The following is a 16,109-nucleotide window of genomic DNA, read 5'->3' as shown; positions in this document are numbered from 1 at the left end:
TGCTGCTTGTTTTCCTCAAACATGCAGGTATTAATGATAGATATATATATATTTCAATAAATAGATATAGATGAAATTACAGTCAGCTTTATGGTGAATATGAACTCTGAAATACCACATACCCTTGATATAGGAACAGCAATTATATTTTTAACTTTGTTGCAAGTTACCATCTTATCTCATTTGTGTTTACAGCTCTAATGGGAAATCAGTTTCCTGGGCCCAGAATGAGAAAAGCAGCCGAGGAGCACACCTTTGGCAGCGGTTGTCAGTCCACATCAACAAAAAAGAGAACCCCAACCAAACTGCGGTGATCAAGCCTTTTCCTAAAAGCACAGATAGTAGCCGACACAGTAGCAGCGCTACATTTCCCGAGGCTAGTGCCAAAACGCTTTATGACGTTTCGGAAGCCGAAGAGCAATACCCGGCTCAGTATCGACCACAGACTCCCTCACCAATCAGCACTTTGAGCCACAGAACTGCCTCTGTCAGCCGAACAGAAGATGAAGCCCCTACCTTCCAGTCAGAACCTCCCCAGCGAAGTAGCTCCTCTCAAGGCTCCCTCATGGAGCAGATCAGTAGTGTTGTTACTCGCTTCACCGCCAATATCAGTGAGCTGAACTCTATGATGCTTTCAACATCTACTCCAGGGACAATGGGGGCTGCTCCTCTCTGCTCTTCATACCTGATTCCACGGGAAATCCAGCTCCCTACAACAATGACCACGCTTGCAGAGATCCAACCGCTTCCTGCCATTGAAGTAAATGGCGCTTCACAGTCTGCTAGGAAACCTTCAAATGACAGCATTAAAGAAGGCACTTCAGAGACCCCAACAGCCAAGCAAGACCTGGAGGAGTTGGTGGCTTTAACTCCTCCTTCTCCTTTTAGAGACTCCATCGATTCTGGAAGTGCATCTCCCAGCTCTCCAGCTTCTGAATCAGCTCTCTGTATCCCGTCCTCCCCCAAATACGACACTCTCCTCATCAGAGATTATACTCAAAGTTCTTCTTCGCTGTGAATGTAGTTCAAGACGATGTTGGAGCTCAACAACTACAAGCAAGTAGTGAGGGGACAGCCATGTCTTCAAGATCTCCAGTGTTTACACAGGCAGAGTGAGAGGCATTGGGTCATCTTGTGAGGAATGGAAGGGAAGAAGAGGAATCACTTGAAAGGTGGAAACATCAGATTGATTATGCTGAGTTAAAGACAAAATGACTCTTGGCAGATTATCGTGGCCTTAAAAAAACATGGGCTTTTCAGAAACACTGAATCTATTTTTGAGGGCTTATAAGGAGTCTATTAATCCAGTTACATACCAAGTGCTTTGCTTTAGTATTACAATGAACTGTGTGTACAGTATAGGGGACGGGGGGAACTAGATTGTAAACAACTGTACAATGGTTTGTTTGTTTACTCCGATCCCTTGCCCAGAAGTGAACCTTGATCTTTTATCAAGAATAGAAGACCAAACATTGAATGTACATTTTCTAACAGACTCAAATCTGGGACCAACCTGTCAAGCTTTCTTTCTTTTTTTTTTCTATGAAGATCACAAAAAGCAGTAATGTATGTTACTACGAAACATTTTGCTGAAGAATATTGTGTCTGTGATACGTTACACGTGGATAACACTAATCTGAGGCTTTGCAGTGAGTGACTGCAATAAGGAGGGCTTTACAAATGACTTCTCAACCTACCCATTTGTTTATGAAATTATCTTCTATCAGTATCAAAAATCAATTTGTTAACATTGGATTCACCTTCACAACAACAAAACCCAAGGAAGATTTCCTGACTATTTCACCATGTTGCCAACTAATATCGAAGTAGCAAAAAATATTTTCTGGAGTACTGTTTTGTAATTCCCTTACCAGGGCAAGTTGTTGAGACGAATATTCTCTTTCTAGCAGCACTACCAAGCTATATTATAGCTGTACTCCCTAGTGAAATTAACACATTTTTATGGACATCCTCATGATAATGTTACCAGTTAAAGTACTTATTCAGACTCACATCTTTGCTTGTAACAAAAAGGCAAACACCCTAAGGATTTTCTCCATTTTTTGAATGACAGAATTCTAGGATACCAATTTGGATTATGACAATTATGACAAATGCTAACTGTCAGTGGGAAAGGTTGTCATAATCTTAATTTATATATATATATATATTAATATATATATATGTGGAAAAGCCCTTTGTCAAAGTCTGCTTAGAGGTGATTAAGCTACTCTTTAATAAGCAACAATTTTAAAATTTGTTTCGCTGCTGATGCCTTGCAGCGATGAGCAGTAACAAAAAAAAACCACATTCAAAGCAATACGTAGTAAAGGCTAAAACAAAGAAGACCTAATGAGATATGAACCAACAGAATCTTTGTTTCTTAGCAACTCACAGAAGAAACAAGGGGATTCCTCAAATTTTTCCTATATCAAGGTAGTACAGTTTTGTGCACTTCATATTGTCACAGCACTTTTTTAATACAGGCAGGGAAGAGTTTTAAAGTTTGAATAGTAGCTAAATAATTTTTGATAGGTGCAGTTACATAGAAATTGTAAGTCAGACCCTAAACGCACACTGCATTTGCTCTCTTCTTCATGACATAGCTGTCCTCAGGTGCCAAACTTTTATGGGTTTGTTTTATTTTATTGAAGGATAGCATGAAGTGATGAGTAATGTACTTCGATTCAAAGCTGAGTTGATGTAGCCTTATATAGAAGACAGCCTCAAGGAAGGGAGCCTTGAAATAAGGCTGCTATATTTTATTTTCAAAATCTTTAGATCTTGTTTCTTCGAAGATAACAAATATTTTGTAATCGAAATTCATACCTCCTTTTTCTTCCCCATGTTCAAAATAGCTATTTGATCAAATAAGTAAAAGATGAAAGCACATTCACATATTTTAGCAAAGAGTATTTTCCATTCCTTTGGGATGCTTGTTCCACTATTATGTGTTGCACCCCAATTTGCTGCTCAACAACATTTAAAAGTTAAAAGTAATAGATGACTGAATCCAAACCAGCCCCTCACAGAAATACTCTAGTGACTCTAGAGTCAGGCAATGTTATCCAGTTGCAGTCTGGGCATGCTTGTCTTTTCAGGTACAGTCATTTATCAGCTTTGCCTATAGCATGAACAGGCAGGTCACAAAACAGCTCTACTCCAGAAGGCAGATCCCTACACTAAGGCATGACTGAAGGTCCTTGTTGCCCGTATGCCTCCTCGCATGACTGATCAGCACGGACGCAGTTCGGTGCAGCTGCACGGTTCCCAGACTAGAGCTCAGTTTTCCCCTCTTGGTTCACAGTATTAGCATGTCTCATCATTCCCTAGCTGTCCATGTCTTCAGGAAAAAGCATCTTCTGTCACAGGTTACAACCCACATTTAAGAGGAAAGCATGTCTAATCAGTCTGTGATACAAACATTCTTATTAGAGGAGTTTAGACCACTTAAATGTTGTTCATGGAAGACATATATGATAATATTTGTCTCCCATCAGTGCAATGTTGTTTTAATATAGAGTGTACTGAGATAACTAATGTGAATTTTGAAGGGATTCTATTACTACCTGTTCTCTCATACTTCAAACTATTGACCAATATTCTTATAAGAACATCCTCCACCTTGGTCTTTCCCTAGCATTTTAGATTCCTTATAGTTTTTTCTTATGGTGGTGGACAATTAATATAATTGTATTCCTGCTATATCACAGCACAGTGATAGTCAGCAGTGGAAAGAAGGATTATACAGACAAACATAAAAACCTTTCCTTAAATACAAAACTAGTAAAAAGGAGTGAAAAATGGAAACTGTCAAGTTCAGCATAAATATACCTCTTCGGCTCTCAAACTGCATCATAGCTATTGCTCAGAGCTTCCTGACAATGGTCATGTATACTGTCATGACAATTTGGGTGAGGATGTACCATGTGCCCTGAATGCATGTTTAAAGAGACTAAAACCCTAATGCTGTGCAACCCAAATTTTAAACACTTTTGTTCACCCTCACTTGCAGTGGAGTCATGTATCTTCTACATATCTATTAGCCACAGCAGCTATTTTAATGGCACAAGGAACCATGGATGGACCCTGCTGAGGTAGTACCCTCTTGAAGTCAGTCTATTTTTAATAAAAGTTGGGCAACCTTAGAGGCATTTAAAGAAGGCAGAATCTTATTTAATTGTGCAGACTGGAGTGCATCAATGTCATTTTTTATTGTGTGTTTGAATTTCAACAAAGGGAGGCAAGGTTTTGTGGAGAAGAAGGCAAAAATGGTGTAATGCCTGTAGTAATAATCCAAATGATCCCAGTGGGAGATTTGCAAGACTGGAAAGTTCTTTGGGAGAAGCCAGTGGGTTTGACATAAGAGACTAAAAATTATGAATGACTCACATCATGACTTCATTATTCTGTTTGTATGCTAGTCTCTGTTTAGAACATTAAGATAGATTGGCAAGGGTTTTCAGATATAAATGCAAAAGTGAAAATCATGAACACTTTTCAATCTAACTAATGAATGTGCAAGTACCAACTAAATGGCTTGAAATTTGCCTTCCAGTATAGTGCTGCTGGCACAAAGGGAATTAAAGGATTTGAAACTACTGTCATTCTTGACCAGATGGACCTCAAAAAAACCCTCTGATTTCTTTTGTGCTTGAGGCAAACTCTAAAGAGTGATGGTGTAATCACTTCTGGATCTATGCTTTTGAAATAAAGTGTGTCACTCTGGCGGGCCACGTGGAAAGGCGCCTTTGCAATACTGAAAAACTGTATTTTTAAATTGTCTCTGAAGAATGATTGCATGACTTTGAAGATGTGCTTCCTTGTACTTCTATCTGAACATTTGGTGCCTAGACTCATGCAGATACCTTAGACTAGAGATTTTTAGACCACAGTCCACAAATCACTTGTTGATGATTCATGGAGCCTGGTAGATTACAAGGTGCTGGCTTCTTCCATTGATTTCCAGCTACAAAAGTGAGATATAAACTTAATCCTAATTCAAAAACTGTTAAAAGTCCTAAAAGAAAAAAAAAAAAAAAACAGTTAGTTTGCTTGGATGTTTATTCAGTTGCTATGTTTTTAAAAGGAAAACTTTTGTGAAAAACTGAGAGAATAAACTATCAAAAGAGAGTAAACAGGAAGCCCAATCCATGACTCTCACTCTGGATGATAGAGGAGTTCCCCTGCAAATATTTTCTTTAATGTGCAAGACCAAACTGAAAGACAGCATAGCTGTGGGTGTAAGTTCTGTAAAGGAAAGTGTGCAACCTTGTTATTCTGCTTAATACATCATTTATGAGGTGAGAGGATAAAAGATGTCAGCAACAGACAGCACAAAAAAGAGTCAGTTCCTTAGGGAAATCAGAGCACTATGCTCAGGACTCACAGTGTGACCATGATTTTTTTGTTGTATTGGAGACCAGTGTCAGGTCTGGTTTGGCTGACCCCCCAAAAAAAGACTTTGGAGACTAAGATTAGGATTTCAGTAGAATTTAATACCAACATTTTAAATTTTTAAAACAACTATTAAAATGCCACCTTCCTCCAGCATCTAACACAGTGTGTCTTTGTATGCTCAGAACTAACCTGATCATCACACATCTAAGGATCTTTGTACCTAATTCATGTTAAAACCCATCAAGGATGCAGAAAACACAAGAGAGGACACAGAATGTACCAGTTTCCTGGCTGGAGAGTGCTCCAATAACTCAGTGTTGAGATAACCTTTATTCATTTCCCCAGAGTAGCTTCACAGGACAGGAACAAATTCAAGAGTATTGCAGTGGAAAAGGAACAGTGCAACCTGATAAGACATACATTGAATAAAATTAGAGATCATATATGATAATTTAATATAAAATACTTTAAAAATTTCTGGAGCAGAGACAAGGTATTTTAACTCCAAAGAAGTAGAGGCAACCTTTTGTCTGTGCTACATATTGGCTAAAAAAATGTTAAATGCTTCCCTGAAAAATGTTTTTGTGACAGGAGGAAGGATGTGCCCTTTGATAACTTTTCATCTGCAGAAATCTTGTCTTCCATTTGGAGTTCTCAGACCCCAGCATAGAAAAGAGAGATTGAGTCTTCTTGGATAGATGAAGGAATTAAACTTGAGTTCCTGCTTCTCTGAGACTGCAGAAAAAGGGACTAATTTCATTTTTCTCCATCCACCTTTTACAAAGGTGACCTGGCCCATCTTTGAAACAAAATGTATAGATGTCTCCAGAAAATGATCCCAGTGGAAAATTAACTTTTTCTGGACATTTCATTTTCATACTGGCTCAAATAAAGTATTCCTAGACACCTCTCTCCCTGCTGTGCTGCTTCCTTGGGCACTAACTCTTCTCACAAACTCCACAGAAAGGGTAGATATTTAAGAAAAGGTCCTGACCTCCACACTAGAGCAAAAAAATGACATATTAGTGCTGAAGTTCTTCACTGGAACTGGACCTTAATCTATTTGGGTCAATGGAATCATTCCAGATTAATATGGATATAAAGATAATCAAAGTCAAACAGTGCTCACTGAAGTCTAGATTTTGACTATTTGTTCTGCAGAGAATGATAATGGCAGGATATTCTTCCCACTCTCTTTTGAATTCAACAACAGATGGATTATTTGAGGTTCATTTTTGAGGCTAGGCTTGGTGAAGAGGTCCTTCCTACCATTCATCTTTATCAGTCCTACGCTATCTGGTATCCCAATGGGAAAGTTGGCCTCTAACTAAACATGTTAAGGGATGTGAGTAGACATGTCCAAAAATACACAAGAGGTCACAGTTTTCTGGCAGTTTAATGAATCTCCAAAAATTAAGTCAATACTCTTCATGAACAAGAAAATCATTAATCTGCTACCCATTTCAGTGTGCACTTAATTTAGTAAATACTAAAAGAAGTTGAATTACCTGAATTCCCTTTTTTTTTTTTTTTTTTTTTTTTTTTGCGGTGGTTTATTATTTTACCCTCAGTTCAAAACTCTCCAATTGCCACCCACAATTTTATACTGTGAAAAGGAAAATATACAGGCCAGTGAAGCATAAAGGTAAGTAAAAAATCCAGCTGGGTGATGAATTGGTGTATATGGCTGGTTTTGTCTCACCTGAGCAATGGCAGTATTAACAAACAATAAACATTAAGTCACTCTGATCTGCCAAATGGGAATAAATATACTATGTATATTACATGTACTAATAGGATTATATGGCAGCTGCTGGTGGTATTTGTAATTAGAAATCTATATAGAATATAGATGTTTTAGAGAGATGGTGCCAATTCCAAAAGATTTATGTGGGCTACAAGTGCTTGTAATTATTTTTTTTAATTTGCTAATAACTTATGAAGAACTGGTTTCAAACATTCTGTGACCGTTTGTTCTTTTTTATGTTGTTGCTGCTTATACTAATAAAACATAGAGAATGTAAAGTTATTATTTTGATGTGAACTGAAAATGATTTTTCATAAAATTTACCATTTTTATCAGCTTTGGTTTGCTTTCTACCTGTACAAATGTAATTTATTTTAGCATTGAAGAATACACTTGCTTGTTTCTCAATTGTCTACATCATGTTATAGTTGGTGTTTATGTAGAGTCAGGTACTTTTTGAACAGTATTAAAAAGAATCTGTGATATGACTGAAAACTGGAATTTTTTTTCTCCAAAACACTTACAGCTCTGCTTTCAGTGCATTTTTCTACAAACCAGGTATGCCTATGCACAAACACTTGAATTATAATATTTCCCTCTCTTTTACTCCTCCATCTCTGTTGCTTTAAAGGATTAACTTAACATTAATTGTATCATAGTTACATAACATTCTAGTATAGTTATATCTTTGTCTTTTGAAGCACTTGCAATCTCATTGATAAGGCATATATAGATTTGAGAGAAAGCAGTAAAATAATCTTGTCTTGTGCAACAGAAAACAAAGCTGTTTAACTTGGAATCGTATACCAAAATTTTATTTTTATAGATGTCCTAAGGAGCTACTTTACTCCTATAATTGTAGATTTACATTTAATCTTGAACTGCAAAAAAAATCAGAGAAAATTTTTATATCCTTTAACAATTTGGTTTCTAGACTTCTGCCTTTGTGACCACAAGGAATAAATGTCTTGTCTCAGGTCTCGCTACATTATGTTTCCAGTCAATAGATTTTGCTATACCTTCCTTGCTAAATGCTAAACAAAACAAAAAAAATCCAAAAAAACCACCCCCAAACAAGCAAAAAAACCCCAACAAAGCCACTACTCAATAAACCCAGCCCATACAAAAAAACAACATAAAAACCCTCCACTAAACCAAATCAAACCAGCAAACCAACTAACAAATAAACTCCACAGAACAAAGCCAACTTTCTAGTCTGGAAATCCTCTCCCTCCCATTCAAAAATCTAGGGTTTGTAAGAGTCTTAATATTCTTACATAGACTGGTATGAATTTGGAATAATTTTGCTGCATGAAGTGAAACAGAGAGTATGAATTGCAGCACTCAGATAAAAGCCAATATGCACATTATTTCCTAAAGACATCTCTAGAGATACTGCAGAATCAGTTTATTTGCTGTTGACAAATTATGGTGAGTAATTAATAAAACAATGATAGGTAAAATGCCCAACTCCAGCTAAAAAACAATGTGAATTCATATCATGTCTTTGGACCACCTAAAATTCTGCATCCCAAAGTTAATTCTTTCAGTATAGAAATCCACAGCAACTAATTCAGTGAAATATACTGCTTTGTACCAAAAAAAGCATTGCAACTATTGCAATTTAAAGAGAAAGACTTTGAAAACCATATGCAACACCTTGTTTCATTGCAGAATATTTTTAAACCAGTGTCTGGAACAATCAAGTTTGTTTGCATTTTTGTTTGCAAGAACAGCTAATTTATGCCATGCACAGTGACTACCATGTTTCTTCTGAGTTTCTGTTATCACTACAGAATGATGACATTTAGAAACTAATAAACTAATAAATCCCATTCCAAATTAAATCACTAACCAATGCTTACATTGATTAAAAAGAGAGGGGCACTATTCTATAATGCACCTTTAGAAATATCAGGGCAATTAATAATGAGAAAGCAAAAGTTCAATTTCTTAAAAAGTTTGGAGTCTAGTTTCTCTGTCTGTCTGGAGCTTTATCTTTCTTTCATGTTTGGTCCATAATTCCTATTTGATACCAGAGAAGCCTTACTGCCAGTGCTGTCCTCCTCAGCTAAACTAATACATGGACTGGGTGCTCCTCTCCTTCTCATGTCCTCTGTCTGCTCACAGAACATTGGGAAAAGGGGTGGAATTTTAAGAACTGCAGTCTCCCTTTGTGTTTGTTCAGAGACTATTTATTAAATTTATTTTCCTATTGTAAGAGTTTAAGACCAAATCATGGTGGAGTGCATGAGGCATTTATTGCTGCAAAGGAAATGGATGAGCTTTCTTTTACATATACAGAGATATTTGTAGTGTATTTACATCATTTTCAGGGCAGTAGTTTCAAATCACCATCTGCTTTTATTTGTTTGATTGTTTGTAAATGAAGTCTTAAAATGTAGCCAATTTTTAGACTAAAACAAAGCAATCAGCATGCTCATTATGATTTTGTTTAACAGGGATTCAAAACTTACCTCCACATAATTTATTATATTTAATTTCTTCCCAAAGATTAGCAAATTAAAATCTTCACTGTTAGGGGTTTCCTGGGCTTTCTTGCATATGTTGTGAACATATGTGTCATAGAATCACATGATCTTTTTATTTTGGAAAAGACCTCGAGGATCATCAAGTGCAAATGTTAACTCAAGTCCACCAGTAAATCTTGTCTCCTTGTTCCACATCCATGTGTATTTTTTAACATTTCCAGGGATGATGATTCCACCACATCCTGAGCAGCCTGTTCTAATGCTTGAAATATGTTCACATGTATATGAGGAGTGAGACATCAGATTTGTGCTTATTTGGTGAGGTGAAGAGTTTGCTCAAGTGCTTGTCACAAGATTGGTGTGGTGTGCTCCACACACACTGTGGGCTGGTCCTTGGCCCTCACGAGAGTAATTCCCAGAATCTGGTTCTCCTCTACTGATCACCTTCTGTCCAAGACACTCCTGAGGTGCTCCAGAGCTTTCATTATAATACTCTTAAACGTGTGTGTAAGCACAAATTATGTCATTTGAATCTCAGCTTAAAAAACACTTTAGACTGATATTTAACTAACTGTGTAGAAACATCACTGATGAACCCAGAGAGAAAGATGCCAAGTGGATATGGAACCTTAAAAATCTCAGTCTAAAACTGGGAGGATAATATTTACTTCCAAGCAGAAGATGAGTACTAATGGGGGCCCTGAATTTTAGGTGTCAATATCAAGCTTACAAAAGAAATGCCAGTGACGTAAAATACGAAAGTTAGATGTCCTGTAATCTATGTAGAAGGCATAAAAGCAGCATATAGAATATTTAGATAAACTGAGGAAAAAAATAAGGAAAAGTACACCAAAACTAAAAATTCAAGACTGTATTAGAAGTGAGATATTACTGGAGGAATAATCATGAAACTGTGAATTTAGGAAGAAATTAAAAGGCCAACAAAATTCTGGATCCCCACCTGAAAGCAGACCTGTCAAATGTGCTAAATATCACACTAGCATAAAGCAGACATTATGGGTGGGAAAGCAGTCAAGAGCAGGAAAGAAAAATGTAAAGTTATTGAGGTCACAGGATTTTCATGCTGGCGTCATATGGAAATCCTATCACAGTTATAAACTGTGTGAAATTACATTATTTCCTGAGAGATTATTTTGTCCCATTTCATCTTCTGAGTCTTTGTTATTTAATGACTGAAAGATGATGAACAGTTAGATATTTGGTAAAAAAACAAAGACTTGCCATGCTCTTTGGTAAGACAAGGCTGGCCAGCACTGCCCATATATGACTACCAAATATCAGAGAGTGTTCATCCAAACAGGCTTTACCAAGCTTCATCTTAAAGCAATATAACAGAGTGCCTTGGCTTGTGCCACTTACAGTTTAGCCCAGCTGCCTTGCAAATAGCCCTGGGAGGCTTGGTCCATTAGGTCACAGAATACCAGGTTTCTGGATTGCACTGCTGCTCCAAAGCAAACTGCACCTGCCCAGCCTAGGGAAAAGCACAACAATAGCCCAGTTATAACACAACATTCATGTCTCCAGTGAATTAAAGCTCCCAACCACAAATGAAAACCCACAGCTGAACACAGCTACAGAGAACTCACATCTGATGCAAATACCCACAGAAATAAAGGGGAGCTCACTGGGCAATGACAGCTTGAACTCAGACCAAGAGGTGCACATTTCTTGTACTGTACAGCAAAACTCTGCCTGTAGTTTTGTTAGAACAGTCTGAATGCCAAAGGAAAGGAAAGAAATATAAAATTGCATAGAAAAGTCCAGTGCCGCTAGTAAAGATTACATGAAAATATAGGAATTACCTTTGCCTCTATTATACCTCAGTTATCTGATGACAGACCATGGAACAGTGAGTTTTTAATTTCTTCATCATCCTTTCAGTACCCCAACCATACAACATATACATAAGACAGTAACTGATAGGGATTGTTCAATCATCTCACACTGCGTCGATAGCAGATGTCTTCCAAATAGATTGGGAGACACAAACAATGCATCAACACTGGCCCAGAGAGAACACGAAGCCATCTGAAGGAAGGAAAACATGTTGTACCAAACAAGGTAAAAAAGAGACTCAGGTTACAGCAATATCAATCCTGAATAATTTCACTGAAAATACTGGTGATGAGTGTGAATGAGGCTTATGAGTGTGTAGCAGATCAGGGTCTGAGGCTGTGCTCAGGATGGCTGGCAGTGTAATACTTCATTAATTTGTTTTTTCTTAGTATGTTTCCATAGCAAAATTTTTCCAATGAATTTGCATTTCTTGTTTACTGGAATTCTTTTTCCCAGCTTCTACATTTGATTATTTCCACTGTTTTCTTAGCTTTAATTTCCTCAAAAAAAAAATCTACAAAAATCAGGGTACCTGAATTTCACTGAAAATCCCATTAAACCTTCTACTTGCATTATTTTAATCAATTCTTGGTAATTTTGTATTAGTACTGCCGATTCTGGTTATTTTTTACTTAAGCAAAACCACTGAAAAACAATTCCCAGTTCTAATTAAGCAAATGGGAATTCAGCCACAGAACTACTTAACCAGTGAGTAAGCCTGGAATTCATTGTTAAGCCCTGTGTGCTGGAGCTGGTAACAGCCCATGTGCATCAGCAGGGGCACTGTTCCTGGCCAATAACTGCTGAAGGGGGTAATTTTCTGCAGATTGCATGTTCACAAAAAATACAGCTCCTGACTAGAGCTGGACTTCCTCCTGACTAATACACTGTTTTATTCTGCATCAATTACCTTTAATACTGTTTTCTGGGAGAATAAGTTCACTAAGATAGTGAAAGATAACGTCATGCCAGTCAATCTCAGTGTCAGGAAATGTTCCCATTAATCTTAAATTTACTGGAATAGAATAGATATAAAGCTATGCTCTCTGTTTCAGGACTTTCATTTGAAACAGGAATAGAATCTGGATAGAACACTAAATGTTCAATAAAACTGGATCAAAGATAAATGATCACTGTCTTGTCAAAATCTTTCTCAATTAAACAAATTTAATGTCTCATTTCTTCTGTCCTGTGGGAAAGAGGGAAAGAGCTCCAATGCAGTATTCAAACCCATCCCCAAGGATTTTTTTGCAGCAGCTGCTGGGACATAAAACTGCAGTCACCAGTACAACAGTTACCTTTCATTCTCCTCAGGGATGACAGTGTTTTCATTGCAGCTTTCAGGCTGTGGAAGGGTTAAAAACACGTCATTAATTCCTAATACCCCTGGCTCACTCATAAACACATACTTCCCTATATTGTATGTGCTTTTTACACTGGGGGTTTTGGCATACAGCTGGTCAAAATGGCATTTGATGCAGCCTTCAGCAAATAACCAGGGCTGGTCTTCCTTACAGTACTTTGTGTTTTCCAAAGTTGCCATTGATGAAAACAGTAGAATTTACTTTTTTAATTTATAATTGTTTTTTTACACTAGACAGCAGTGAAAATATTCTATTTCTTCACTGCCTTTTGTTTTCCTGCCTCTCTTGACAGCTTCTTAGCACAGCAGACTGGTACCTCTGATGCTGTATTTCTACAGCCAGTCATCTCACACTGCACAGCACCCGACAGGCAAAGGATGTGACCTGCACTCAGAACCCGGGGTTCTTTCCTCCACCCACACATCAAACTAAGAGGCACAGAATAGGTCAAATGTAATGATGGTTTGTGTGACAAGGTTTCATTCTTCAGACATTTCAGTTTGTTAGTTGTCGTTTCAGACTTGACAGATAATAAGATTTCTGGTATTCAAAGAAACTGTGTTATTATCTATGACAACAGGGTTTGGTATTTTCAGTGGCTTATTGTATCTGTATTCTCTGAATCATTCTTTGTAATAAATATATTTGCATGAGAAAATAGATACAAAAAATGGATTCCTTAAGTGGTAGAGCTTTTAAAAGGACTGTTTACTTGTTTTAGAAGTGTTTTAATACTTTTGTCTTCAAGAAGTTCCCTCAGTCATAAAGATGGAAAAGATAATAGGGTTTAGCTCATGTCTCTGCAAGGTCACTTCCCCACTTACATCAATACACAGAGTTTCCAAGTGGCAAAATGTACTCTTCCAAACATTCTTCCCTAAACTTAAAGTTAAATCACAAGTTTAAAACAGGTGCATGGTCTGCTATGCATCAGCCAAAATATAGTAATTCAGCAAGCTGATTGGTGCATGATAACCCCTCCAAAATGCAGAATAAACAAATTTCTTTCTTTCTAGCATTCCTTTTAACAAGAAAAAACTAATTCTGTCTTTAAATATTCAACATTATGGGAAGTCAAAAAATAAGCTGACAAGGAGGAACCAAGTTCCAAAATATTGTCTGCTAAAAGGAAGAGACTTCTGTTCCACCGTAAAAAAGATCAAAACATGAGGGGGAAAGTATGACTAAATTGTGATATGTAACTTCTGCCTTTCTAATTCCATTAGCTGTGTTTCCACTTCTAAAAATGGTTACAACATTTTTATCTGCACTGATCGAGTTAGCACTGCAAAATCTGAGTGAAGACAAGGCAAGTGATAGTGCTTTATGCAGTGCAGCAAACTGAGGCCAACCCATGGTGGATAATTGAAGGCTGACCCCGATCACACTTACTGTGAGCACCCCCTCATACCTCTCACTCAGTGGGATTGAGCTAATTATTTCTATGACTTATAAAAAGACAGTCTTGTTCAGTAATGGGTGAGGATTTAATGGTCAGCCTAAAAGGTCTGAAACCATCTCATCCATCCTACTCCCTCAGCACAACTCCATTCAGCTTCAGCTCCACTGGCAAAGTTTCTGAACAAGTGCAATAAATCTTACAGCTAAAACGTTAGCTTTGTCATTTCTACACTTCCTTTCTTAATTGTCACTTTGTTAAGTATTTGGAAAAAAAAAAAGGAAAAAAAAAAAGGGAGCCTCTAAAGAAAAACATCGTTGCAAAGCTCTTCCTGGGGGTTTTATTTCCGAATAGGGTTATTTAAGTACTATTTTTCTTCTGTCTAGCACAATCCTACTTCCAAATGTCAAAAATCCCTTTGGTGGAACAAGAATGGTGCTGCCTGTCAGCTCTGTGGATTTTACTGTCTTGTCACATCAGAGATAATCCTATTATTTCTTCCTTGAAATTGCTTCATAAGGATGAAGAAAATGGAAAGCTATAAACCAAGAGATATAAAAATGAAATAGAACACACAACACATTATGCAGTAGGGAAACTTGCAAATATCAGCAAATTTTCAGGTGATACATTTCCTTCTAACCTGCTCAAGTCTTTTTATGCCTTATTACTTATTGGATGATCATTAGCTTCAGCACCTCCTCTGTGTTTCCATCAAACATCTGAGATACAAGACAGTAAGTTATTTCCCCCAAATCCTTTACAAAGTCTCTGCAGAACAAAGAATTTAACTCATCCAAAATGTTAGGCAGCACACTTAACATCTCTTCTCTAACCCAAATAAATCAATAACATTTTGGCTCTTTTTGGTTGCTTGGAGCCAGCTAAAAATTATCACTGAATGCCCTATTGAAGGAGCAGATTTTTTCCCATTACACACTTCTAGAGCTGCCAATTTAAACTATACAAAGGAATACAGCAAATCCTGTCAAAAAGACTATATCCTGATCAGCAGCTATTATGTCTCCCTTTCATCCCCTTTTAGCTACTGTGACTGGTTTTGTGTACTAGAAATACTGCCATTACCATTTCACAAATGAATAAATACTCCAGTCTCAATGCAAACACATATATGGGTAGTTGAATCCTGGTAGATTTATTGTCTATCCATAGAATCATAGAAAATTTTAGGTTGGAAAAGAAATCTAAGATTATCAAGTCCTAACATTAACCCAGCACTGCTAACCCCACCACTAAACCATGTATTTAAGTGCCCCATACATCTGTTTCTTGAACACTTCCAGGCATGGTGATTCTACCATTTCCCTGGCCAGCCTGTTCCAAACCCTGACTCACCCTTTCATTGAAGAAATTTTTCCTACCACCCAATCTAGACCTCTCCTGGCACAACTTGAGGCCGTTTATTTCCTCTTGTCCTATCACTCATTAGTTGTGATAAGAGGCTGATCCCTCTTACACCTCACTACAACTTCCTTTCAGAGAGCACCTACCATTATTCATCTATATCTAATCTTATTATATCTCATATAAATGGTCCAGAAATTCAAATCATAAAAATAAAACTTAAATGAATTTTGTACCTTGTCCTTCATGTCTATCGTGCTCAAGATTATTCATCTCAGAAGACATTGCTAGTTATTATATGTTTTTCACAGTGAATTAAAAGACTTCTGCATTGTGCCCCCCCTTTTTTTTCCCTGCATCTACAAAGTTATTATTGACAAATGTAGACTTCTGTATGAACTGATGCCCCTTTTCAAATTGCATCAGCCACACTGAGTTAATGGACCATGTTTCAGCAGAGTGGGTGGGTGGCAAACCACACAGAG

General features: G+C 37.3%; 1 protein-coding gene across 14 annotated transcripts in view; it reads left to right on the top strand.

The window, feature by feature from the left end:
* The window catches only part of GRM5 (glutamate metabotropic receptor 5), a 239,080-nt gene extending 231,438 nt beyond the window's left edge, over nucleotides 1-7,642 (top strand). For all 14 annotated transcript variants that reach the window (XM_030269036.4, XM_030269023.4, XM_030269022.4 and 11 more), the window contains one exon: nucleotides 196-7,642. In XM_030269036.4, coding sequence (XP_030124896.1) covers nucleotides 196-1,018 — 823 coding nt within the window. In that variant the 3' untranslated portion in view covers nucleotides 1,019-7,642. The remainder of the gene's footprint in view (nucleotides 1-195) is intronic.
* Nucleotides 7,643-16,109: the final 8,467 nt, after the last annotated feature.

Source organism: Taeniopygia guttata, chromosome 1, assembly GCF_048771995.1.
Source record: "Taeniopygia guttata chromosome 1, bTaeGut7.mat, whole genome shotgun sequence".
Lineage (NCBI taxonomy): Eukaryota > Metazoa > Chordata > Aves > Passeriformes > Estrildidae > Taeniopygia > Taeniopygia guttata.
Note: the sequence above shows the minus strand (reverse complement) of the source record. Positions and strands in the feature narration are given on the sequence as shown.